Source organism: Patagioenas fasciata, chromosome 8 (assembly GCF_037038585.1).
Source record: "Patagioenas fasciata isolate bPatFas1 chromosome 8, bPatFas1.hap1, whole genome shotgun sequence".
Taxonomy (NCBI): Eukaryota; Metazoa; Chordata; class Aves; order Columbiformes; family Columbidae; genus Patagioenas; species Patagioenas fasciata.
Genome location: NC_092527.1, coordinates 23,430,681 through 23,457,094, shown reverse-complemented (window position 1 = coordinate 23,457,094; position 26,414 = coordinate 23,430,681). Strand labels below are relative to the sequence as shown.

The 26,414-nt window shown below is 35.5% G+C and overlaps 1 protein-coding gene across 3 annotated transcripts in view; it reads left to right on the top strand.

Moving 5' to 3' along the window:
• The window catches only part of KIF20B (kinesin family member 20B), a 40,427-nt gene extending 14,727 nt beyond the window's left edge, over positions 1-25,700 (top strand). For all 3 annotated transcript variants that reach the window (XM_065843588.2, XM_071811928.1, XM_071811927.1), the window contains 21 exons: positions 428-567; positions 1,159-1,309; positions 2,231-2,498; positions 2,779-2,840; positions 3,017-3,136; positions 4,669-4,831; positions 7,218-8,430; positions 9,768-9,906; positions 11,076-11,198; positions 11,676-11,736; positions 12,339-12,464; positions 12,728-12,864; positions 13,919-14,074; positions 15,120-15,284; positions 15,881-16,045; positions 17,934-18,056; positions 19,483-19,686; positions 21,499-21,576; positions 22,317-22,464; positions 24,021-24,163; positions 25,449-25,700. In XM_065843588.2, coding sequence (XP_065699660.1) covers positions 428-567; positions 1,159-1,309; positions 2,231-2,498; positions 2,779-2,840; positions 3,017-3,136; positions 4,669-4,831; positions 7,218-8,430; positions 9,768-9,906; positions 11,076-11,198; positions 11,676-11,736; positions 12,339-12,464; positions 12,728-12,864; positions 13,919-14,074; positions 15,120-15,284; positions 15,881-16,045; positions 17,934-18,056; positions 19,483-19,686; positions 21,499-21,576; positions 22,317-22,464; positions 24,021-24,163; positions 25,449-25,526 — 3,963 coding nt within the window. In that variant the 3' untranslated portion in view covers positions 25,527-25,700. The remainder of the gene's footprint in view (positions 1-427; positions 568-1,158; positions 1,310-2,230; positions 2,499-2,778; positions 2,841-3,016; positions 3,137-4,668; positions 4,832-7,217; positions 8,431-9,767; positions 9,907-11,075; positions 11,199-11,675; positions 11,737-12,338; positions 12,465-12,727; positions 12,865-13,918; positions 14,075-15,119; positions 15,285-15,880; positions 16,046-17,933; positions 18,057-19,482; positions 19,687-21,498; positions 21,577-22,316; positions 22,465-24,020; positions 24,164-25,448) is intronic.
• The last annotated feature ends 714 nt before the right edge of the window (positions 25,701-26,414 follow it).

Sequence of the window (26,414 nt, the reverse complement as noted above, 5' to 3'; positions counted from 1 at the left end):
AGGAACAGCAATTTTAGTTACTTCTAGGAAAGTCAAGGAAGAGGTAACAGAGGACTAGAGACTGTTTTGTGGAAGTTTCATTGATAGTGTCCCAGAAATGAATATCTGGGGAAAAAAACAGCCAAATCCTGTGGAACTTAAGCCTGTTTTTTTTTTTAAGGCAACTTCAAGAATTCTTGTAATAAACTTAATGTTCTTTGCAAATGCCTGCTCTGTGCAAACTTATAAGTTGCTGTGTTGGTACCAAACAGAAATTTCAATCTACTCATGAATCCTCCTGTTTTTGAATAAGCTAATAAAAGAATTGGAAGAACTTTTGCAAGCTGGAAGAATAAAATATAATTGTAGTGTTTGAGGAACGCGAAAAAAATCTCACTTCTGGGAAATGATTTCTTTATGAAAAACTTAATACTAATGGTAATTCTAGGCGCTGCTAAGTCTCCTAGAAGAGCTGAAAAACAAACTTATTACTGAAAAGAAGAATAAGATACTGCTGGAACTAAAAATTCGTGAAGAAGTGACTGAAGAATTTACCCGCTATTTTGCTAAGCGGGAAAAAGATTTTGAGTAAGTTAGCTTTAAGTGGTTTTAAAGTTACTGGTTTAAAAAAATGAAAGTAAATTATTTCTTAAACCTGTCTCTTGGCTGTAAGAAGCCACATTCTTCTGCTAGACTTATTGCCTTTTTTAATAGATCAGTTTGTTTGGACTATGATTTCGGGAAAAATACTGTATAGGAAAGGCCTTGGTTTTTTGGGGGTAGATACGGGTGTAACCTGTAAACAGTGTTTGTTCCTGTAGAGCTCTGCCTAAGAGAAGAGCTTTGGTAGGATGTCTACAGAAAGAGTACACTTGCACATTCTTTAGTTAATGCAGTGATATTCCAAATAGGTGTTCTGGCTCCAGAAGCTTAGGAAAAAATGCTTGTAGTTAAATGCTGTCCGTAATCTGCATATATGCTTGTGTTCCCCTCATTCTTCAGAGGAGTGAGTGGGGGGGAAATATACTTTTGTTTTGGTGTAGCAACACTGTTTTGTGTATTGTTCTATTGTGCCGAAATAATTTTTTTAAAAAAAGTATGTTTGTAGGCAAGTGTACTAATAACTTCTTAGCAGTTCATGCTGGCTAGCTTGTTGCTGACTTATTTTTCCTACTATAGAGAGTACCTTTCTCAAGAGCGAGAACTCCTTGAAGAAAATTCTGATAGGCGTCTGGAAATCTTCAAGGAACTTGTAAATGGTTATACTGAAAATACAGATGAAGATGATCAATTAAAGGATCAGCCTTGCAGTGAACAAGCTGGATCTCTGGTATTTTTATCTGCCCCCGATAACATTTCTTTTATTAACTACCTGTTAGGGTGATGATATGTCTCAAGGATTAGAATGATGGCTTCAAGGAATTGCAAGCTGTGTAACTGTATCCACAGCAAGATGTGTTTATCACATTTAATAGGAGTAGTTGCTGAACCTCCAGTATACATCTAGTAATCTTTGGGGTTTTCTGCGCTTCTACAACACGAAGTAAAAATTACTATATTCAAAGAAACTGAGGGAAAAGCTACCGTTATGGTATAAACACTATTGCATTAAATGTCTATTTAAAGTATTTGAAGCTGACTTCTTAGGCCTTGTATATGGACTGTACTGGTCCCAGAGACTCTTTCTTTCTTAAGGCTATTGAAGCTACAATTGAAGCAATGAGGATTGTGTATACACTTAAGCCATATCTAGACTTTTAAATTGAGGCCAGCTGTTGTAAGTGTAGAAACTTTTTTTTTTGAAAACAAAGATGAAAGATAAAGTCATTGTTTTGTTTACAACTTAATTTGACCACAAACTTACTTCACTTCAAACTTTTACAGATACAGGAAAATTTCAGATGTATTCTTCCTAAAACTGTTCACTTGCCATGTTCATTCTGTGTTCTAATTGGATAAAAAAATATTAACTTTTATATTAAACTTGGTGGTAATGCTTTTGAAGTAATATAAAAGGGAATGTGGTGGGTTATTAAGTGCTATAAAAATAAAATAGTTATTGATACTGGAGACTTGTGTGTGAAGGTAGACAAATTGATGATCAAATTGCATATGAACCCACGAGATAACTTTGAAGCCAGAATTAACTGTACTTATTTGTTTGAATTCATAATGGTCTTCCAATTTTTCTGTAGAAATAATGACTATTGTGTAATTTGCTATTTCTAAATGGATATAAATTATCTTTCAGGATGAAGAACATAGCATAGGGCCAGGCACCTACGTTGATCTTGAAGGCATTATTGATTCTCTGCACAATGATGTCACTGATATCAAAAAGCAGGCAGAGGAAGCACAGAGATACATAGTGTCTCTAGATGAACCGCAGAAGGCTATAGGTTGGCTTGAAAAACAACTGGGAAAAACTACCACTGAACTAACTAAGACCAAAGAAGAGCTGACAAAGAAAACCAATGAACTATTCAAAACTGAAGAACAACTGACTCAGAAAACCAAAGGTAAGCTGGGTGTAAGCGTGATGTGAAAGGCAGAAAAAAGAAATGACTGACTGCTGTAAAATAGAAATAAGTAGAAGTCAACATGAAGAAAAATCTCTTTATTCAAAAGCTATGGGGCATTGTTTAGTGCTGGAGTTAGGTTAGGTTTGGACTCTATGATCTTGAGGGTCTCTTCCAACTGAAATGATTCTATGAGATACCAGTAGATCTGGAAAAATGGATTAGTGAGTGAAGTATGTAATAGCTGTTTATTTGACACAAGTTTCTTTACCTATTACAGACTTTGAAATGCAGATGATTAAATTGGATGAGTCTGCTGAGCAGCTCAAAGAAGCAACTGAGGTAACTTTGTCAAGGAAAAACTTGTGCAGAATTACTCTCTTTAATACAAAAATCGAGTAACTTAAAATGATACTATAGTATACTTATAGCAATTTTTATATCAAGTGCAGCTTAACTGGTCTTGCTTCTAAGTGCATGATATGGCTTAACACTGACTGAACTTTTTTTTTTTTAAGAAAATGAATACACAAAATAAAAGGATTCAAGAACTAATGAACATTGTGGAGCAAAAAGAGGATGTTATTACAAGATTACAAGATTTGATATCCCATTTAGAAGAAACAATAAAAGACTACGTAAGTCTTAAAAATCTCAAGTTTCTTTATACAAAACTCTAAATATATGCTTATAACAGACTTAACTATTTGGGAAGTTGAAAGTTTCTGTAAGTAACTGCTCTGTGCTTGAAATGGTAGCACATGAAGTTGGCACTGAAACTAAAGTTACAGTAAAATTGGGGGGGTTGTGAAAAATGAGACTTTTGGAACCAGTGATCTTGATTTATTAGTTGTGGTTTGTAGATGAATCTGCAGAGCCATTCTAAAGAAAACAAACAAACCTCAAATTGGGAGAGTTTAAGCAGTGGGAATAGAGGGATTGTCACTGTCTCTTTATTTTTGCCTGAATGTAAGAGGAGGAAAGGAGGTTTTGCTGCAGTAAAGAGTCAGATTTAATTGAAGTTAAAAGTTAATACGAGAAGGACAGTGATTGCATAAATTGGCAACAAAAATAAGGGTGTTCCACCCACCACCACCATGCACAAACGCTTTAAAAGGAAAAGCAATAATATGAATATATTTAAGTAGAGTTTGAACTAAGTGAGGATGTGATTAACAAAGCTTGCAACTTACTAGTCTGCTGCTAGCTGCTGAATGCCAGAAGACTGGCCTGGCTAAATGTCTGTGGGTTAAAAAAAAGAAAAAAAGTAGGTAGGGGGTTTTGTTGAGCCTGATGTCCAGTAACATGAAGTAGTTCCGATAACATTTTAAAAGAAACTTAGTCAGCACTCTGATCCATTTCTCTCTTCCACTGTAAATGTAAGGTTTTGACACCCAGAGCAACTTAGCGTTCATACTATTGAAAAGCTCTGAGAGTGATAAGTTGTGATGACTGCTTCCTATTACTGCTTCTTCCAAGGGCAAGGCTCCAACTCTGTCCTGTGTTTCTGTGAGATTGTGTGTCATGAAGCTTAAAACATGACCAAAAGCCTCAAATCTGCTCTATAGATTATTTTTTTACTAATGATTTACTGAAAGATGAGAAATTGGTCCTTGGCAACCAGCATGGCTTGCCAGTTGTGTCATTCTGCAAGTAAAGAAACTTTGTTCTCAGTGAAATATATAGCCTAAAGTATGTATGCCAGAACTGACTAGGCTTTCAAATTACATTAGGCCTGTCATAATAAAAATGATATGTGGCTTTGCTGAAGGTGCTTAAAACTCCCAACTCTACCAATGATAAGAAAGTGACAAACTTGCAGTGCTGACCACTTGCCCTCTGAACAAATTGGGAATTTGATAAACTCTTTTGACACTGGAAACTGTCTTCAGCTGGTAAACAAACTCCTCTTACATGAAGTCTTGCATTTTTTTTAGTTTCCTACTTTTGTTCTGTTTTCTGTACAGTGCAAAGCATTGTGCTTATTAGTATCTGAAGATACACCTGCTTTTGGTTTAAGTAACTGATCTGTAACCGAATTGTTCCTCTGACAACCCCTATATGTATTACCCAGATAATTTTGTAGAAGTATTTGCATATAGGAGATTACTAAGCTTTTTAAGTGCTCGCTTTGTAGAACTTCAAAGTAATTCATCTTATTTTAACACAGGACAACACTGTAACTACCATTAAAAGACAATTGGCAGAGAAGAACTACAACAAAGTGACTGAAAAGAGCCAGTTCAAGGATTGTGATGAAACTGTACTGGAAGTGGGAAGAAAACGTTGCTTTGAAAATAAGACTACCGTGGAAGAACCACCTACAAAGAAAGGTACATTTTCTACCATCCCTCAACACGGGGTCTTCAAAAAAAACTTGATTACTATACCAGAACAAAAGCAAAAAGCTGTCAAGCGTAAACATTATGGTATGGGGAGAAAATCCGCTATGTTAAACTGTAAACGGAAGTAACTTATGTAAATACCATCTGTCTTGCAGAAGGTCCTATACTGTTCACTCCTAAATGCTTAAAATAAAAGTTTTTAGTCTCTTTCTGCTGCTTTTTCTCACCTGTTAATGTACTTGCAGACTCAGCTGTAGTTCCTAAGCAATGTCTTAACTGTTCTTTTTGTACTAAACTTGCTGTTGCTGGACTTCTGGGAAAGCAGTGTCTCCTGGTCCGGTTTTAAAAAGTTATCTAAGCAAGTGTCAAGAGCATTAATAACTTGCTGATTGTTCAATTATACAGTATGTGCTGCACAACTTGGACTTTCCTTCTGTATGCACGCTGTGAACACACCAGCTCTGGTCAAGGGGACAGTGCTGGCATAGGAGAAAAGCTTTCCATTTAAATGGAAGTAAAATTATTTGAAGTCCAAAGATGACATATTTGTGTGGCTCTCACATTTGCACTTCCAGTCTTTGTTTTCCTTGCTTTGTCTGTGAGCTTACCAGTCTTAGAATGAGGTGAATAAACAAACTGCATTTGAAGACCTTCAAGGATAAGGGTGAAACTTAAAAGGACACAACTACTTATGTTATCCATTTCATTAGAGTCCATTTATCACTGAGATTGAGCTATATGGGACTGACTTTACTTCATCACACAGCTAGGCTTCAGTTTCTCATAGAACTATGGAAAGCATATATGAAAGGAGAATGAAAGTCTTCCCTTTGTGTCGCTTACTTTCTTGCCTGCCTTCTCCAGAACAGGTGCAAATGAGAATACCTTCCAGGCATTGTTTGGATGAGGGTGGGGTAGAAAAAAGGAATAAGATTTAAAAAACGGGAGCAGAAATTATTTATCTCCATGAAGAAGAATAAACCATGTTAAAAGGAGACTTGTCAAATTTACATGATCACAGAAAACTAGGACACAGGTGGTGAATAAACTGAATGCTGTACTGTCATCACATTATGCACTGAAAGAACTAAGGAACACTCAATCCAATAGAAGATGAGTTTCAGTTTATAGAACAAAGCACTTCATAGAGAAGATAGTGAACTTCTAATATTTGCTGCACTGGAAGGTGGGAGAGGCAGATAATTCTCATATTCCAGGAGTGGTTGGATAAGCTAACAGCCAACAAGTTGATACATAAACACTAGAAGAGTTAAGCAGGGTTGTATTTTCTGGCATCCCTCTAACATTCCCAATTGTTTTATGTCAGGAAAGATCTGTAGGAAGTGGCTGGGCCTACCAACAATAGCAAAAAGTTGTCAGATATTAGGTGGGTCTAGCAATGGTGTGTGTGATCCTGTAGGGCATTTCTGATGTTTGTACAACTTGTTCAAATAAATATTATTGGAACCCTGTCATAAGAGAAGCTTCTGTCTCTGCACCAGACACATTGCTCATTTGTCTCTACCATCTTTGGTTGGGATGAATATTGAGTCCTAGCATGACTGTTTGATGGTGCCACCTATATAAAAGTTACAGGAAGGGGATGGAAAATGAAGTTGATGTGGACTCCTTGATATGCTAGATAGTAGTAGGTTTGTTTATAATCTCATGACTGAAGCTTGTTTAAACAAAACAAAAATAGAAAAGTGATAGCTCTTCTCAAAGATGAAATTACAGTTGCAATTAATGTCAGCACTGAGGATTTTTTTTTCTGTTGTGAAGAACAGGCTATTTGCTCATGTTTTAGTTTAGAAAGCAATTGAAAAAAGAAGAGAGGAAGGTCCCAAACACTAGGGGGAAGAACTTGTGCTGGATTTTTAGCTTCATTTTTAACCAAAGGGAATATTGAGTATGAACATAACTTCTTGGAAAAGTATATGATACTGTTACTCTTCTAAATGTAGAATGGAAATTGCTGGCTGTATTAAAGATAGTATTTAACCAGTGAAGGTGGAAACTAGATATAACTGTGGATGTTATCTAGCTCATAGGTATTTCTACGTATTAATAGAACTAGCTAGATTTTTCTACTAATGGTACAGAGTAGAAGGCTGGGATAGAGCCATGGTAAAGTGTTCTTTAATGCTCCTGAATGCCTCTTGCTACAAAGTATGCCTAGAAGCACAAGAGGCACTTACTGCATGTTAAACTGCTCAGAGGGCTTTAACTACAAGATTTCAAAATGCTGTAAGATATGAGGGTGTGGCTTTCAGATAGTGACCGTTTTCCATATAGCAATTGCTATTTGGTATTACTAGTGACTTGTACTATTGGTTTGGATAAAACTGAGCTGTATGGATGTGGGTTTTTTTAGGAGATACGAAGGAGAGTTGGGAAGATGACTTTCTAGACCAAAAGAGAACTGAATATGTGAAAACAAATACTTCTGAGAACTATGCAGAAATACTAACACTGAAGGAAAGAGTTGAAACCTTGGAAGGTCAGCTAGCTGAACTTGAAGAACAATACAGAAGAGAAAAAAACAAAAATGAAGAGTTCAGTGAGCAAATATCAAACCTGCATCTCAAGCTCTCTGCTTCTGAAGAAAGGGCCTCTGACTTAAGTCAAGAACTTCAGCAGTGTCAAACTGACTACCAGGAGATTGTTTCTAAATTGGATGAACAGAAAACTATAAACAGGGAGCAAGAAGAAAAGATTATTCAGCTAAATAATGAAGCAGAAGGTGCTAAACAAAATATAATTGATAAAGCGTCACAAATTAAAACAATGCAGTCCAAAGTAGATGAGTTGTATACATGTCACTTAGAGTCTTATGCTATGGATATTGATTTAGTTAATCTAAAGGATTCCTTAAACTCTCAAAAAGATGAACCAGACAGAGCTCAAGTGAGTCCTGCATGTGTGCAATCTCAAACGGCTTCTACAGCAGATCTGAGACGGGAAAGCTCCTTTCATTGTAGTGTTGAAAGCATGTGGGAAGAATGCAAAAATATTATTAAGGATTCTTTACAAAAAGGTCAGCAGATTCGAGAACTACTTCAACAAGTTGAAGACTTAAAGAAGGAACTTGGTGACACTAAGAACTATAACAACCAACTAAAAATAAAATTAAATGAGATTGCAAATCAAGATCGTCAGTCTGTAAAGGAAAAAGAACTTCTGAATCAGTTACAAGAGCAAATCCAGAAGAAAACCCAGGATTTTGAAAAACAGGCTGCAGAAGATCACAGAATAATTGCAGAGTTTGAGGAGGAAGTTACCAGATATAAGGGAAAAATAAGAAAACTTGAATGCCTCTTGGAGACTTTCAGAGCTACAGATGACAACATAACAAAGTTAGAAGTAGTAATTAAAGAAAAAGAATCTATTATTTTAAATCTAGAAGGTAGTATAGTATCTCTGCAAGAGAAAAATGCTAATTCAGACAAAAAGCTGAAAGAATTAAATGATCAAGAAGCAAATCTGAAGGAGGAAGTTGTGCAGTTAATGAACAGCTTGGAGAACATGAAACACTCTCTTAAGGAAAAGGAGAAAAAGGAGGATGAGCAAATACAATCCATAAAACTGTAAGTAAATAATGAGTTGTTATAGCCCATTGAGAACAGACTCAAAATTACTTTTTGGGCACATAAGTTTATTTTGACATAACATATTTGCATGTTTTTCTATTTCATTAGTAAAACTGCTTATCTAAGTTTTAATACACTAGTTTCATATTTGAATATTCTCTTGGCTATGTTTTTCTCACTTGTTTGTATTTTCCTTCAAAAATATAGATCTATATCATTAGCAATTATTGTAAGTGGAAACAGGAGCATGCAAGGAAATGAAGAATTATTTGGGGATTTCTAATAATTTTATATTGTGTACCCTTTCTGAAGGAAATGGCATAGTTTAATGTTCTATCCTGTAACTTGCATAAAAATAGGCAATGTTTTCTTTGAAAAGGACTGAATGGTAAAAAGGAAAAAAAGAGCCCCAGGGAGGAAACAGTAGACAGCCAGTTTTGGTAATGGCTATTTTAGGTGAACAGAGTCTACTGTAAGAACTTGAAGGAATAAAGGGTCTAGGAGGGTAGAACTTCCCCCAGCCCCGTCTATTTTTTTTAAACTTCTAAAAAGTAAGAGAATAAATATGTCTGAGAGATTATGTTTGCTATATGGTAAGGGAATTACAATAATGTAAACATAGCTTTAATTTGTTATGTAGCCCTTCTTCTGATAAGAGTTTCTTTAGTGCCATGTCAGTGGGTAGCAGCATATAAAGTACCATTTAGCATGAAGGTCTGGGGATTGCTGACCCTGTGCTTGTAAAGCTTTGAAAGCTTTACCTTTTGTGAGGCCTTGTTTTGTGTTGTCAATTAGAGACTCTAAAAAACCTTCTCTTTGTTTTAAAGTAAAAATCCAAGATGTCTTACTGTAAACTTTTAAAATAAACATGACCATTTAAAAGTAAACCTATCAAACTTCTTAATTACTTTGTAGCACTTGTAACAGCAGTACTTGGTGCCATGTTATTGTTTTCTTCTATTTTATTTTGGTTTTTATTTATTTTGATCTTTACAGGGTCTGGGATATAGATATTGAGTTTAAACTTGCTTGATATTAACCTTGTTCCTTTTGTTACCCTGTAAGGACATCTAATAATACAAATAGTTGCACTAATGTGCTTTAAAAAAATATTCCAGTGTTCCAAAGTGAATCTAAGCAGTTTGTTACTTCAGGATCATATAATATGAAGCTGAAATCCAAAAGTACAATTCTGAAGCTTGTAATTGATCTGATAGATCTGAAGTTCAATTCATGAGTAAAACCAGCAGTCAAGCCTGAGTTAATGTGTAAAAGCTGATGCTTTGAGATATGTAATACTAATGTTATTTATGTCTCTTAATTTCTAACACAAGGCTACGTAAAGATCTTTCTGAGAGCTCTGCCCTTGTACAGAGTTTGAAAAAAGATTTGCAGAGGAAAGAGGAAGAATATACAGATTTGAATGAGAAATTTTCTGATGCCAAGAAACAAATTCAGCAAGTAGAAAAAGAGGTTGGTAACTATAGGCTAAATGTTTCTTCTACAAGTTTATGCTTGTGGTTCTCTTGTTAAAACCTATTTTCACCAATCTCAAGCTATGAATATTAAAAGCGATTAATAATAAAGCTCTTTTGAATGATACATTTCGAGTAACGGTGAATCTTAAGTTACACTGCCAATGAAAATGTAAACTAAAAATAAGACTGGATGTCAAAACATGGATTAGTACAGATATTGAAGGAGGGAAGTAAATTTTATTAATACACTTGAAAAAGACTTGTGAAACTTAGGACTAATCTAGTTATGGAGAAGGGCTTAGGAATCTTCATAACAATACAGTGCTATATGTTTTTATTTGTGCTGAATCCAAAGCCTCAGACTTCATACTTATAACGCTGATCTCTGGTTGGAAGAGATGGATTAATCAGGAAAGGAAAGCACAAAGTTCTAGAGGCTAAATCTAGCTTTTAAAATAATTTCTAAATCTAAGCCACGTTTTCTGTTAAGTTTGGGGAGAAGAAATGAAAAGATGCAATAACTTTTACTAATGTTATTTGTTAGTAGCTTAGTTATCAAGCAGTAAGATTTCTCAGAATTTCATGGGGTGTTGCGAGAACTGAATCCAAAATCCAAGCAAGAGTTTGGGCTTGAAGTGTAAGATTTAGAAAAGTATTCGTCTTCCCGCGCAGCCTAACATTTGAGGATCTTTTCCTACTCAATATTCAGTGTATAATCTTGTTTGAGAAGTAGCAAGGAGCGGATGGGATCACATGTCAGAAGACATTTTTTTTTTCTTAAAGGACAACTAACTTGTAGTTTGATTAGGTTATTTCCTGATAGCGTGTGCATGTTTCATGCTGTTGCTGTTAGTTGTTGTTGTGTTGTTTTGTTTTGGTGTTTGTGGGTGTTTTTGTGTGGTTTTAAAAAATATATATATTAATTTAATTATTACATTTTTCATTTTTTTCCCCTCTGCCAAATGTAAGACTATTCTATAGCGAAAATCCTTCCCTAGGAAGGATGTACAGTATAGTGCACTTTTTGCAGCCCCTGAAATTTAGCTAAGATGCTTGCAAAAATTTGGCTCTCAAAGTATCTGTTTATTTAGATAACTTACGGAGATAGTAGAAGGCTTATAGCTAAATGTCAGTTTTGCTTGCTGTGTTTGTGCATTGTTACAGGTATGTACAATGCGATCTGAGGAGAAATCCCTGAGGAATAAAGTTAGTGAACTTCAGAAAATTAAAAACAAATTTAGTGAAGAATTAGAGATCAAACAGCGCACAATCCTGCAACTTAAACAGGTATTCTATTATTTAAAATTTTACTCACTCTAAATTTGTTTAATTAATCCATTAATAAGACAAGTTTTTCAAATAGGAGACAAATTTCCAGAAATTGGGGTAAAAATAAGAGTAGCTAGCTGAAATTAGTTTTAATGGATGAATGAAAGATATTTGAAGAACTTCTCACTGCAGGACGCTATCAAATTGTTTTAAATAATCTGCTTAATAAATACATAATTAACACCTGAGGATACCCTGATTCTGATCAGTGACACTTAGATATGTTAGTAGTAATGTCTTCCTCTAACCATTTTTTTAGTCAACTTGAATGTTTCTTTATACTATGTGAAAAGCTTATTTATTCTGTACTGTTTGTCTCAAATAGTTTATTCATTACTTATTAAAGCTCAGAATGAAAAGCTTCTTGCACTTCTTGCACATATATTTGTTTCTTTCAACACGTTTTCTTTAATTTCTTTTCAATGTGATATTTAGGAGCAATTGAATAATGAGAAGCTGGAAGAAATCTCCAAACAGTATGAGAAAACACGTAAAGGTCAGAAAAAGCCATTATCGTTCCATTTGTTTGATGTGGAATAGCAACATAATGAGTTGTCATGTTGTTAATGAATTTGTAGTCTTGTACATTGATATTTTAAAAACTGGATATTAAAGTCTTACAGTCAGGAACTAATTTTTATTGTATCATTATTGGCAGGTATATTTTGAAGTAAAGTAACAGTCTCAGAAACATAAGCCCCAGAGGAAGTGTGAATTTGCTGTATCAGTACGAACTTATCAGTTCCTGGTATTTATCTGCCATTGTAGTTGGCGATTTTAACAAAATCAAGCACTGAAACATGAACTAGCATAATAACAGTTTTGACAAGTTTGATAAACACTTAGTGGTTGAACAGTGGTTAGTTTCTCATATAATAGAAGCCATAGTTTGTCTGTTAACACTGAAATGCTCACCTAAATCAAGTGACAACAATCACTTAAGAATTTGGACTTGGATAGTCTAGTAGAGATGTTCAGTTTCTAACAGAGCTTTTGATCTCTGGGAATGGGGGAAATGGCTTGTAATGAAGGCTCTTTGGGAGAAAATGGTGGGATCTAGGAGGGGGCTCATCTGTAAATTTGTTTTGAAATCTTCAGATCTGTGTGCGAAGGAAAAAGTCATTGAAGACATGCGGATGACATTAGAAGAGCAAGAGCAGACTCAGATTCAACAAGATCAAGTGCTTGAAGCCAAATTAGAAGAGACCAACAGATTAGTTTTAGGTAATCTTTCCATGGAAAGGGATCAGGGAAGCAAATTGTATTGAATGTATTGTCATAACTGCTTTAAATTTGTTTTTATTTGTTGACTTATTTAGGCATTAATTTTACATAGTACATCATGAACTTGAAACAGTTAAAAGTTCCTGTTGTCTCTTTGTGGTCATAACTGATAGTTCCAAGTAACTTTAGTAGAAGGATGTGAATGTGGTCAAACATGCATTTGAAACTATACATTATGTAACCTCATTTTGTGTACTGACTAGAACTGGAAGCATGGAAGCAGAAATATAGAGAGCTGAATAACCAAACTGATAGTGACTGCCAGCAAAAGATGAGCAGAAATGAGGAGAAAAACATAAAAGAAAATGAAGAATTAATAAAGCTGCAAAAAGAACTGAAGGTAAAATATGGTGACATAGTTAATACTTAGTCTTAAAGCCATAGCTTTCATTTAGGAGTCTAAATTTTGTGTGTGTCACTATCTTCAAGAGGTAGAGCATGATATGGCAAGTTGTTACACTGGTAAAGGAAAGCTCCTGTGAAAGCTCCAGTAAATCAGTGCAGCAAAGCCTGGATGCAGTGTCTTTGTAATATGCAGCATCACTGGTGCCCCATAATAGAGCACACCCTTCCTGACATTATGTTACCACTGATGGTGCTTCTGTAGCTGAGCTCCTGTTACAGTTGTCTTAACCAATCCAACTCCTGATATTCATTCTGCACCTCTTATCTGACAGTTGCTTGGGTGACTAAATCAAACTCTTTGAGGATCCTGTGCTGACCGCATGATGTAGAAACCCTTCCTCTTAGGCTGAGGATTTACCTCTACCTCTTGGATTAGAAAGCCAGCTTTTCTTCCAAGCAACTTTTCAGGTGCCTCCTGTTTTATGTGGGAGAATGTCTGACAAGTTTGTGATAGAAAAGGAGGCAAAGTTGCTGTGGATTGAAGTGATGTTCTTAGGTACACAGTATCTCTGCCTACCATTCAATTTGTACTGCATTCTTTGTCTTTAAGTCTTGAAGTATAAGTAAGTTTTCTAACAGGTCTTGTAAGGCACCGCAAAATATTGGGAATTTGTAAGTTAAAAGTGTCTCTTTACCATTACTTTTGGTGTAACTTGTATAGTGTTTTGACTTACCCAGATCATTTTTAGAGGATAAAAAAATCTGTTCCATGAAGATGTGCCAGACTGAATAGAAAGTGCTGAAATTTGTTTGTGTGGGGTTTTTTTTGTTGTGTTTTTTTGTCTGTTTTGTGGTGGTGGCAGTGTTGTTGTTTTTTTTCTTTTTAATAGAGAAGAACAAATGAGGATGTAATACTTGGGAATATGCTGGAGTAAAACTGTGCTAGTATTTCTGTTACCTGAAATGGATCAATTTAATAGTAATTTGGATTTTAAGGCTTTTTTTGTTTAATCTCTATTAATGTTATTATTTCTGGTTAAATAAAATAGGAAAATGAGGCAAAGTATCTAACTGATAGAAAGAAGTGGCTGGAAGAAAAAATGGGACTCATAAATCAAGTAAGGGAAGCTGAGAGCCATCGCAACAGAGAAATGAGAAAATTTGCAGAGGACAGAGAACGTCATGTAGAGCAACAAGCAGAAATTGTAAGTGACTAGAGGCCTCAGAAGAGGCCTCTAGTTTAAGTCTTCAGTACAGAGCAAATCTCATGTCAAGTGATAAGTGTAGGCACTTGAGGGTAGCTGGCCTTTGTCAAAGTCACCTCACCTTATCACATTAGCAAAGCTTAGATGAGATCTTCTCAATATGAAAAAGGAAGAATAGGAAGGTCACAAAATGAAAAAGCTTAGTACGTAATGGAAGCTGACATGTGTTTTCCTTTCCAATCACCACCACCTCAGTATGAATTCTTCAAGCTTCATCTTGTGTGTAAAACACCAATAAGTAACCAACACTGAAATTGCCACTTAATGAAGCTAAGAAAACATACTTTGAAAAACAAGATTTGTTGCTTGGCTTTTCTGAGGTGAAGGTGGGGCAGGAAGACTATGCTGCTTTAGAAGAACAGAAAAAACAAGCAGAAGTTGACCAAAAAAGAAATTAGTTTGCAGATATAGAGTAGAAATACTTGGTCTGAATTCTAGTGGTTTTGCTCCTGTGTCACTTTGAAAGTAGAGTGACCAACAGTTAATAACAAGGTGGATACCTTGCCTGTTCACTGGACTGTGTCAAGGTTGTAATTTCTTAAGCATATTAAGTGATTGTACGAATCTGTGCAATCTAAAACTATATTTGCAGCTAGAAGTAATTAGCAATGACTTTCTGGACCTGCAATCAGTACAGAAGGTGTTAGGAGCTTAGGACTACTTTCACTTTGTCTGTGACTTTATTTGCCTGAGACTTGTTAGTAATAAAATCACAAAGTGAGCAAACAGGAGTGGTAGTTTTTACAAAAAATTCTCTTCATAAAGATTATAAATATAGATACGGACTTGTGAAGTGAAGCATGATTTGCTGTTTACTTTTGCATATTTATAGTGAAACTAGTTCTGTGTGTGCTTTTTAAGATCCACATATGCTCTTGAGTTTATTTACGCCGTAAAATACTAACTACACTAAACTAAACTATCAGAACAATTCAGGTTGTGTGTAGAAGTGGGGTTTGTTTCTAACCTGTTTTTCCCCATTTAGGAAAGACTTGCTGCACAGCTGGTAGAAAAGGACAGCAATCTTCAAAAGTGGCGTGACGAAAGAGATAAGTTAGTAGAAGCTTTGGAAGTACAGCTCAGGACTTTGGCTTCTAAAACTACAGAAAAAGATAAAGAAATAGCAGAACTGAAGCAGGCTGCACTAAAGGTAGAGGATTCAGGAATTCTCTCTCTCATTCCTGTGTGGTTTGTTGTTGGGTTTTTTGTTGTTGTTTGGTTTGTTTTGTTTTGAGAGGGGTGTATCCACTAGTTCTGCAAAACACTACCCTTGCTCTGCATTTTAGCTTTATTTTTTGTTCATAAACTCAATCATATTGAAACCATTTGCAGCTTTTTTAAGCTTTATATTGTCTTGAAACTGAATATGTAACAGTAACTAAGGTTTCAAAATATTTGTAGTTCAAATAAACACTCAAATCTATTTGATCCTTTGTTTGCAAACTTGAACTAGGAATCTGAAACAACTGTCACATTTGCTGCCTTTTCCACAGCACAAAGGACTTAATGAACAAATAGGAGATGAACTTATAACTCTACATAAGTAAAATAAAAATGTAGCTATTATATGACCTGACTTTTAAACAGTGGCCACTCTTACGTGAAATTGACTTTGTTAGATAGCTGACTGTTTTAACCTGCAATTCCAAAACTGATGTTACTAAGTAACCATAATGATGTTTGTGTTATTTGTTAATTTCTTCTCTCAATCCTGCAATTTGTGGCTATTTTTGCTATGTTTATTAGGATAAGGAAACTGATATAGAAGAACTAAAAAAACAGCTGTCCGAGAAAGATGATGTTATAAAGGAATTGAAACAATGCATTAGCCATGAAAGTCTTCAATCTTTGGCAAAAGTACCTTTACCTGAAAAAGGACAAGATCAAATAGATCAGTCTGTAAACAAAGAGGTATGTTTGTTATGTTTCTATAAAGTATGTACTAATTATATGTTGTTAATAACTTGGTTTTGTTGTTTTAGTATATATTTCAGCAACATTGGGAATCTCTCAGAAGTTACTTTTTGTGGTTCTTCATACTTTATCTTCCATTCTGAGTTCTTGTTCATTCTTTCCCTCTCCCTCTCACACGCTTGTTCTCAGGGAAATAAACAAGTACTTGAGTTAAGAGAATACCACCTCCATCTACATTATAGAACTTTTATACCTGAGGGAAAAACTAGTTAACTAATCCAGGTTCTAGAGATCTGAAGATATACTATTTATAGTGTCGTCTCAGTTTGGTTTTATCAGTGTTAAGGGGATTTTGGCTCAAACAACTTTCATTATATCACCTATAGTGTGGTAATAGAGATGATTCTGTAATTAGAGCTGCCAGCTCATATGGAGGTTCACAGGAAAAAAGGTGTTTTGCATCCCACTTTAACAAAAGCAAAACAATCTTTGCAGTTTACATAAAGAAAAGATCAACTTCGCATATTTCCTCAACAAAACTTAAGACTTGCAACTGTACTGAGACTCTTGATTCTGACTGAACCCTTGTGTGCTGCATGTACAGTATTTAATGAGAGAGTTCTCCCGCTAAACTGAATTAATGCTATGTGGCTTAATTGCTCATTACTAATGAGTAGAACTGAACATATATTGCCTAGCAGTCCCTCCCTTGGCTGCTAGAAGATGCGATTCTCCTTTCTTGTTGCAGTACTGGACTGTTTGACAAAATGCACCTCTTAATCTCTTTCCTGCCTGCTGCCAAATAAGACAGGCTATTTTCTTGCTGCTTCATCGGTTCAAGTAATGTTGTACAGATAAGTCTTGGGATGTGTGAGGGAGAGTAGAATACCTCTCAGAAGGGTTACTGCTCTATACAGCTTTGTAATAGCAGCTGAGAGAGCACCATAAATTTAGTTATTTTTGCTCTAAAATCAGTTATAGAGAATCATTGTGAAAAGCTGGTGCTGAAGTACTTACTTCAAGCCAGTAGCAAAATACTTTTTATGAGTAAGGAGTGGCTGCTAATAGGATTATCATGTGAGAAACTGTTAGGGTAGTGTTGAAGTGAATAGGGTGAAGTTTTGGGGGAAATCAAATTAGTTCTCGGGAAAGACATATTGAAGATAAAGAAGAAAAACTAATGTGATTAAGGTTGATATGTGTCTCCTGCCATGCGAGGGAGAGGCGAAGAAGCCAGCACTCTGACTAGGAGATATTAAGGCCACCAGAGGACTATGGGCTGAGTCTTACAAAATCATGCTTGTGGTGGGTAAACAGAAGGCAGAACTGTCCTTCCTAAAATCCTGCAAGAACTGGGCAGCACTTGATGAAACTAATAGGAGAGTTAATTTTAAAACAGTTAAAATAACATACTCCAATAGGAAGCAGCTAGTTATTTTCTGGAGGTGGTAAAAACAGGCACTGTCATCGGTGATTAGAAAAATCTGTAGCAGAAATCCAGAAATGTATTTGTAAATGGATACTTTGAGAATTAGGCACAAGTGTACTCTCTGATACTTCCAATGCAACAACCAAGAGTGCTGGGAGAGTATGGAGGGAACAGATGACAAGGTGGTCAGGATCACATGTGTTATCCCTAAATAGCATTTACCTTTGCCACACTTGGAGACAGAACATTGAACTATAATAGTTGGATGTGAGAAACAATAGATCACATCTTATGATTACACTGTCAATAGATATTACTGACTTAAACATGTGTTGTCTTTCAGCCCAGGTGTTCATTAGCTGTCTGTGCTTCAGCTTTTATATTGTAAATTTAGAAAACTCAAAATTCTCAGGTTTACAGTCCATCGTAATCTCTAGTCATTCTAAATATTTACAGGTTATGGAAAAAAGAAGCAAGACTAATCCTATAGTTGGACAAACAATTTCAGTGAGAGAGGATGAAGTTAAAGAGAATTGCTCATTACTTCAATGTTCTAGCGGTGTCTCTTCTTTAAGTGAGGTTGGTATGAAACTTTAAATTTGAAAATTCTATGCAATTGTATTGATTTTGCTAAATACAGAATAGAGAAGAAAATGTGTCCTGTTGCCTAAAGAATTCTAAACTTTTATTCTGCAAATCCCTCAATTTTTGAGGCTGCTTTCTTCTACTGCATGATTCCTGTCTGTAGCTTTGTTAGCTAATGATACTAACCATTCCTATGTAACTTTTAGCTTGCTAACTCTTTCATGAAATAGCAGTTATAAATGTGTTTATTAGCCAACTCTGTTCTTAGAAAGGCAGTGGTGCTGGTATTCCTTCCAAAAATCCCAGCAGAGCCTGTTGAAGAAGGTGGCTACCTTTTGCCTTTCCATGAGCGTTGATCACTTCCCTTTTAGAGAGGAGAAAGGTATACTTCAGGGTGAACCAGCATAAGAAGCAGCTGGTGTGTTTGGGACCGTACCAGCAGCAGGAGTAGCAGCCACCTGTCACTTCTCACCATCACCAACCCCAGCAGCCCATCTCCAATGTTTTGTTCAAATAGCTGCTGAATTCATTTTTGTGTGCTAGCCAGCAGTGGAACTGCTGCCACAGAGATGCAAGAGCCAGGGAGACCACAGGTCTTTCTTGCTGTTTTTTTTTGTTTGTTGTTTTTCTTTTTTTGTGTGTGTGTGTTTGTGTGTGTGTTTGTTTTTGTTTTTGTTTTTTTTTTATTTTTAAGAATAGCTGAGTTGAGTGGATGGTGGAAGGTAAGTGCTGCTCGGGAAGGAGAGTTATGTAACCTGACCTTTCAATCTCACCCTCACTCTGCAGTTCTTGAATTTTGGCTGTAAGCAGGTACAAGAGAAGGCCTTCAGCTTGCAGGCAGTTGTGGTGCCTGAATGTCTGTTCTTCTTCCAGAGAACAAATAGTGATGTAGAAGTCTCTCATAGGTTGAATTTGGCTTGTTGATTGCCCGTTGGACCTTGTTACTCTACACAATTAACTTCTCTAGTGTAGAAGAGGAAGGGAAAGCTCCCTAAAGATAAAGATTATCCTTTTCTTTCAAAAGCTCCTATTGCTTCCTAGTTCCTGAGGAGCAGCAGAGATAAAATGAAGGAAATCGTGCAGATTCTAGCTGTGAAAATTGTGACTAGCTGTCTCTGCCCTTGAGAGAAATGATTTGGAAGTGAAGTATGAGGCTGAATTCAGCAAGGAGAACTTCTGTGATCGTAGATAGAAATGTTAACTTTTATTTTCTAAACCTTTTTTGTTAAAATTTAGAGTTAAACTCTACTATAGTTGAAGTAGAATTCTTCAATTCTATTAAGTGTTGTGAAAGCTAGCAGCTGGAAAATGGAATGCTTACTTTGAAATCCACTGGGGAGGGATATGTATTCTAGGTGGGTTTTTTTTAATTCATAGTTATTTTAAAACTTATTTTCTTAAAATTTCCATATGTTTGCAGGACCATTTGGAAATTGTCCTTGACTCTTCTGAAGTGTCCACAGAGAATGGGAAAACTAGTCGGTTCCCAAAACCAGAGATGGAAATCCAGTTCACACCTCTGCAACCCAATAAGATGGAGGTGAAGCACCAGGGCAGCACCTTACCAGTTACTGTTAAAATGCTCAAGCCAAGAAAGAAAAGGAAGAGTGAAGAGATGGATGAGGTATGACCTAGACCAACTGAAGAAATACGTTGTGCAATTTTTCAATGTATTATCCTGATAATTTGCTATAATAATACATTTATCTTCTGATTCTCACCAAGATCCTAAGGATATGTCTAGGGTGTATATAAGCTAATTTGTCCCCTCCTCCAGAAGTGATGGATCTCTCTTCTGTGGTGAATGAGGTCATTGACTTCAATTTATTCAGACTCTGGCCCCTTGTCTCAGATTTGCACTTTCTATTTACCTTCTATATATTTTTCTCTCCGTGCTGGTACCATTTGCTCTTGTCTCCAGCTCCAATCTGTGGGATTACAGACCAGTTTTATAGAACTGAGTCTTTTTTTGTATAGGTAATCATTGGTATAAATTATAATCTCTTCTGACAGGCAATTACGAGTTAAACCCCTGGGTTTAGTGCATTTCAGAGTTTCAAGACCACTTCCTTTGACTTTATTTCTCCAGCCTGTGTTTTCTTTGAACTTTTTCTACTTAGAGGGACTGTACAGAACTAACCGCACAGTACTCGGATCATCCTGTTTTCTGTAGACCTTAATTCCACTTTAATTCCTTTGGCTCTGCTAGGTTAAATGCTCTGCTAGGTTATATGCTCCAGCCTTTTTAATGTGCTGTGGTGTTTACATGGGAGACTAAGGTGCCACAGCAGTCCAAGGTGGTAAAAATCTTCACTGCTCCTACCTGAACTACATGTTCCTCTCCCTTGTATCAGCATTAGCACCAACACAGTTGTCTCTCAGACACTTACAAAGGTCGTAGTACCTTAAGGCACCACCACAATGTGGTCTTATATACCTTACATCCTCCTTGTGGGGTTTAGGAGCCTTATACTTCGAAGAACTTTAGAATCTGGCAGGTGAAGATGAGGGAGGTGATTTGGCTAGGTGTAAGTGATCTAGCAAGCTTGTCTCAGAGCGTGAGCTATCCGTTTGTTTTTTTTTTTTTTTATAGCATTTCTTATTCAAGCATTCCCAAGTGATATATATTTTTTTAATGTCTTAGTAAAATAGTTAATGGAAATAATCACTTCAGTGATTAGTGTTAATCAGTATTTCAGTAAACTCATTTTGTTGAAGTTAGATTGCAAAAGTAACTGTTAAAAACTGTTTATTTGTTTGGAATTCAACACTTCATAATGAAATTATGTCCAGAGTTGATTTAAACTTCTCGTGTTTTGAACCAGTTTTCCTCTAGAGTAGTGTTCTCTCAGGCTGCTGGAAAAATAGGTCTAAAAGTAAACACCCTTCTGAAAGCATTGAAAAAATACTGAACCTTGTCTACAGATGAATATATTTCATCTGAAGTAGTTATCCATGTTTCTAGAAAAGACTTTTTTACCAATCCATGTAAATCCTTTTATAATGTAGCAGTCCACGTTCATAACCCTGTAGGATAACATCTAGCTAAGTAACTTTGCAATAACATGAAACTAAATTTGAGTATCTTATTGTAGTTTTATTCACCTGTATGTTACTCTTAAATATTGTTTTCATGTTACATATGCCAGACAGAAATAGATTATAAAATGATTTGATATCTTCAATTGTAACAAGTCTCCTGAAGATACAATTTATTTTTAAAATTTCCTAAAGCTGAAAAGTGCATTGATGGCACTAAAACTGAGGACTGAGGGGAATCCTGTGGTGCTCAAGTAACCTTGTAGTATTCATCTCAATTTTTTAACATGAAAACAAATTTGTTGTTGTTGTTGTTTTTGTTTTGTTTTGTAATATAAATAACTGTTGTTTTTTCCAGAAGAATCCTAGTTAAAATTTGCCATATTTATTTTCTTAGGATTTTGTGATGATTGAGAACAAGAAAAATGCAAAACCTGCTATGACTGATTCGCCTTCTACAAGCAACAAGAAAATGGTTTGATTTTGTTCTATTTTTGAAGTTAGTTTGGCCTCTTCTAGAAAGGTGGACTTGTGAAAGGAGCAAACATTCTTATGTAGCAAAATATTATCTATGTATTTGAATAAGGTTCTTAAACACTTAGGTTTTCTTTCTATTAAACTATGAGCTAACCAAAGAGGGTGATTTTGTATTTGCCAAGAATGTGTACTAGCTGCAGTGTACAATGATTCAAAGGGATGTTGCATGTTGCATAGTTATGAAGACTAGTTTGAACATACTGTTAGTATATGTGATGTTAGAGACAATACCTTCCAAGTAAAACTAAGGTTCATGTCAACTGCATGCATGACAATTATAAAAATATTATTTTAGGCCTTAGTAGTAACCTGGTCAGGTTCAAAGGGTGGGTAGTAGATTTATTTTCCCCATCAGTTTCCTCTGTTTTACTTATAACTAGAACCATTTGTCTAATGAAATACTGTATAATTTTGAATCTATTTTTTTTTTTTAAAAGAAACTTTTTGTTTCCTATATTACTCATGCCCTTACATGTATTCTGTGAAACTTTTTTACTTCAGGGTATGAAAGGAGTTTGTCTACATTGCTTATTGTGGTAGTATCATTTGTATAATGAACAGAGTTGTCAGTAACAAAACTCAAAATGTCAGCTTGAAAATAATATTGAAATCAAATAAAATGGAATTAAACCTGAAGTCAATTTTGAACTTAAACAATGATCTTGTATTTCTGCACAGATGTCTACTACACAGTCATTGGGAAAAGAAAGGCCCTTAAGAAAGCAAGAATCTTCTTCAGGTAAAAAGTCATCTAAAAAGAGAGATGGAAGACTACAAAAAATTGGAGATTTCTTTCAAAGTTCTCCTACTGTTATTCACTCTAAAGGTTTGTACAGAATAAATAAGGCTTATTTCATGTTCTCTGGTTATTGTGGAATGGCTTTTTTTTTTTTCCACTTTAATTGATAAGTGTATATGTCATTGAAGGACATGTCTGCTGCATTGAGTTGTTCTTTTGTTTATGAAATAATGGAGTCTGAACCAGGGCCTGCTATATTGAATCTTGCAGAGTAGAAAAGACTGTCTTGATTGCAAGGACCGCTTGGTTCTAAAGTTTTGGATAAGTGCAAAAGGTAAACTGGGCGGAATGAAAAGACGCAGCATATAATATGGGCATATAAATTTATCATAAAAGCAATTATAACTGTTAAGCTCATAATGTCTGAGTCACTTTGTTCTTGCTTACAGTAAAATAGTTAAAGACAATTTCAGAAGCTTGCCCTGCTGCTTTAAAAAAAAAAAAAATCAAAGCTGAATCTAAGCTCCAAATTTTACCTTGTTCTATAAGCAATCCCTCTTTCCCCTTGCCCCACTTTGTTTCTGTGGAAACACTATTGACCTTTTTCATGTATGTGGGAGGGGAATATCAGTTCTCCAGAATCTGAAAGACCATGTCTTGTGAAATATTTGGATGACTTCAATATTTATGGATTATGGAGCTATTAATGGATTTCATTAAGTTTAAGCATAGTCTTGGGAAGGATAACTGCTAGGGCTGTCTACTGAAAACATATTTTTATTCTTTCCTACAGTAAGACATGATCTCTGAGTTAGTGTTTTTAAAAGAAAGATTAAAACTAGCAGAGTGCACAAGGAATCACCAGTGTTAAATTTGAACAGACATAATTATGTGTTTGGTTAAAACCAGGCCAGTTATTATTCAATGTGGGCAGTTAAAATGAAGGTCCCTACCGGCTTGAAAATTTGACTTGCTACAGAGTACATGTTACTTAACTGCTGTTAAGACAGTTTAGATGATGATAGTGAGATTTTTAAAATTTTCCAGGTTTGTCAGGTTGGTTCCATAAACACAACATATCATTATCAATAGAAGCCAAAGTCAAACTGCACAAAATTTCACCCTGAACATACTTAATTTGAGCAAATGAGTTCTAGTTTGTAATCTTTATTATCATGTCCTGTATTTTTTTTTTTCCTCTTTTGTGTGGCATAGCATTGTTCAGGATTTCTTCTGTCCTTCTAGATCATAATCTCTTTATCAAGCTAGTACTAGTTTCATAAAAGTTTACAAGTATATAAAGAAAACTTACTCTACCCTGTGCTTCTGTTAGCACAAAGAATGTAGGTCTGTTGTTCAACTCCTGTTTAGGTGTTTAACTTCCAGTGAAATCTGAATCCTAACTGATTTTTAATGTGCTATTTAAATGTGTCCTGTAAGCTTTTGCATCTGAAGCTATGGAAAACTTTACAGGTATAAAAAACTGTGGTAGTCAAGTAGCACTTATGAATTTTTATATTTAAACTTTAGACTATATCTGCAGACTACATCTCTTTCATTTTTAAACTTTTTAATAAAGCTTGCTTTATTCATTAATTTTGAGACCAGTAAGGTATTGACTTTCAATAAATTTTTTCTTCTAGCAAAGAAGCTGATTGAGACAATAACCTCTCCCAAATCTCCAGAACCAGAAGGCATCAAAAAAAATGAGCTCAAGCCAAAACGAGCTAAGAGAAAGCTGTATTCAAATGACATTTCTTACCCTCTAGATATCCCTGCTGCTTCAGTAAGTGATTATAGGTTACCATTCTGTCCACTGTAATGTATTTCTGTACTCTTGACTTAAACTATTAAGGGGACAGAATAAACCTGAAGATCTAATCACGTTGCAAAAGAGGTTTAAAGTACTGACTTATTTCTTGATTCTACCTAACCATTCCTCCTTCTTCCTGCTGTTTTACTTAATTTTCTGCTTTTTCTCACCCCTCTTCTATGTGTTTGACTACTGAATTACTGTATAGGTGATACAGTAGTTGTGGAAGTATCTAAGTTTGGATTCGTAGATATCTTAGTTATGGTATGTGAATGATTACTTTTTCCTATACTATAGCAGTTGAGTCTTAAATTGTTTTTTCCAGTGGTTGGTGTTCACTTCAGTGTAGGGAGAATAGAAATAGACACCATTACGGGATCCATAAATTTGGAACAGCATGATTGAAACACTAAAGGTCTACATGTACAATTAACTTTGCAGGGCAAGTCTGCACCTAAAGTAATTTCTGATTCCATTTATGCCCAACTAATATTTGGGTTACTTTAGTCTCTGGATACGTCCATACTTTTCAAAGCTCAGTGTAGATAGTCTGCTGAATGTGCTTAAATTGTGTTGCCCTGTCTAAGCCTATAAAAAGTCTTATAGGCCACAGCTTGATGCATTGTCTCCAAAATCCAACTTTATGGTTTTGACAAGAACTATAATGTTGAGCGTACTTTGGCTTTATCAGATGTACATCTCTTCTATTCAGCCCTTTCTTCCTGTCATTATGGTGAATGTTTGCCCATACTGAAATATCCTGCTGGATTTTCTGTATGTTGTATGAATGGATGTGTCAGAAACCAAAATGTTGTCTGCAGGAAGGAAAATGCAGGAAAAAGTTAAGAAGCTTGGAAGTGAAAGGAAAAGTGAAAGACTGAATCCCAGGATAGTCAGAGAAAGCTAAAGAAATTTAAGATAAGAATGTGTTTTCTGAACATTTCCTGCTTCATCAAATAAGTGTTAGAGTTTAGAAGTGATAGATGCTTTCAGATCACATTTTTCTTTGGACTTCGATATTTGTTTCAGCAAAAATAGGATGTTGCATGTTCCCAGTATTTGTTGCTGCTTATGACATACTAAAATGGTCTCTCTATACTGGAAACCTCAGAATAAAAGATAATAAGCAAATTTTATTCTGAAGACAGCTTCTAGGGGTTAAAAAAAAAAAAAAGTTGTTTGTTATGTGGGTCTAGAAGTACATCTCATTTGTGTCTGGAGAAATGCTGAGTAACTCTTTAAATATTGTCTTTTACAGGTCCTTGTAGAACAAAAAGAGAAGGAAAGTGATCATTTGATCATCAAGCGACGGCTACGACCCAAACCAGCTAAATAACCTTGCAAAAGCATGGTTCTATTTCCTAGTTAGGGCATATTTCCATTGTGTTATTTTGGTTCATTGTATATAGGAAGTAATACTTAGGCTCTAAAGTCTGTATATAGATGTACAGAATTGTTCTAATGGCTTCCAGTTCTGACTCCATTAAAGCTGAAATACTGTTCAAGAAAACTTGTGCCTGAATCTTTTTGTGTTTTGTTTGTTTAGTGTGGTTTGTGGTTTTTTTAGTAGGTTTTCCTTAATTTTTTATGTGACTATAGCTTAGATGTGGACAACGATTAGAGTTGGTTTAGTGGCAACAAACTCTGATATGGTTTTCTCTACTGTTCTCCATTAAATTGTCTGAGTATGAAATGTCTCTTCCTAAGGATAATGCAGGATTCAGTTCTGTAGATCCTGATTTGTTAAGATTAGATTCTTATACTGTTTTCTCTAGTTTCCTGACTGTGGAGTTGTATGCCTATAGTCTTCCGTATCTTGTCCTGAGTGAAGAAAGATTGATGTTTTGTTCTTTCTAACTTGGAAGTGGCAGTAAGCTTGATTCACAAATCACTCAGCTCTTCCATTGCTTCAGCTTTTTGTCTTCATCTTCTGCCTCTGCAAATGAGAACTTAGATTTCCTCTTCATAAGCTCATGGTTGGTATTGCCATATTCTTTCTTTCCTCTTTTCATTCTAACAGCAAAATGTAAAATTCAGGTGATGGTCAGATAATTCTAAATAAAAACAAATGCGATATGTCTTAATATCTCTTCACAGGAAGGATTTTGTACTTTGAGCCCCTTTGCCATTCCCCAGATCTTCTGTTTTCTGCTATCTCTGATCCAGGTATCTAGATTGATCTCTTTCAGGGCTAGAGAAGAAAAGAGCAGTGAAGATTCTTACT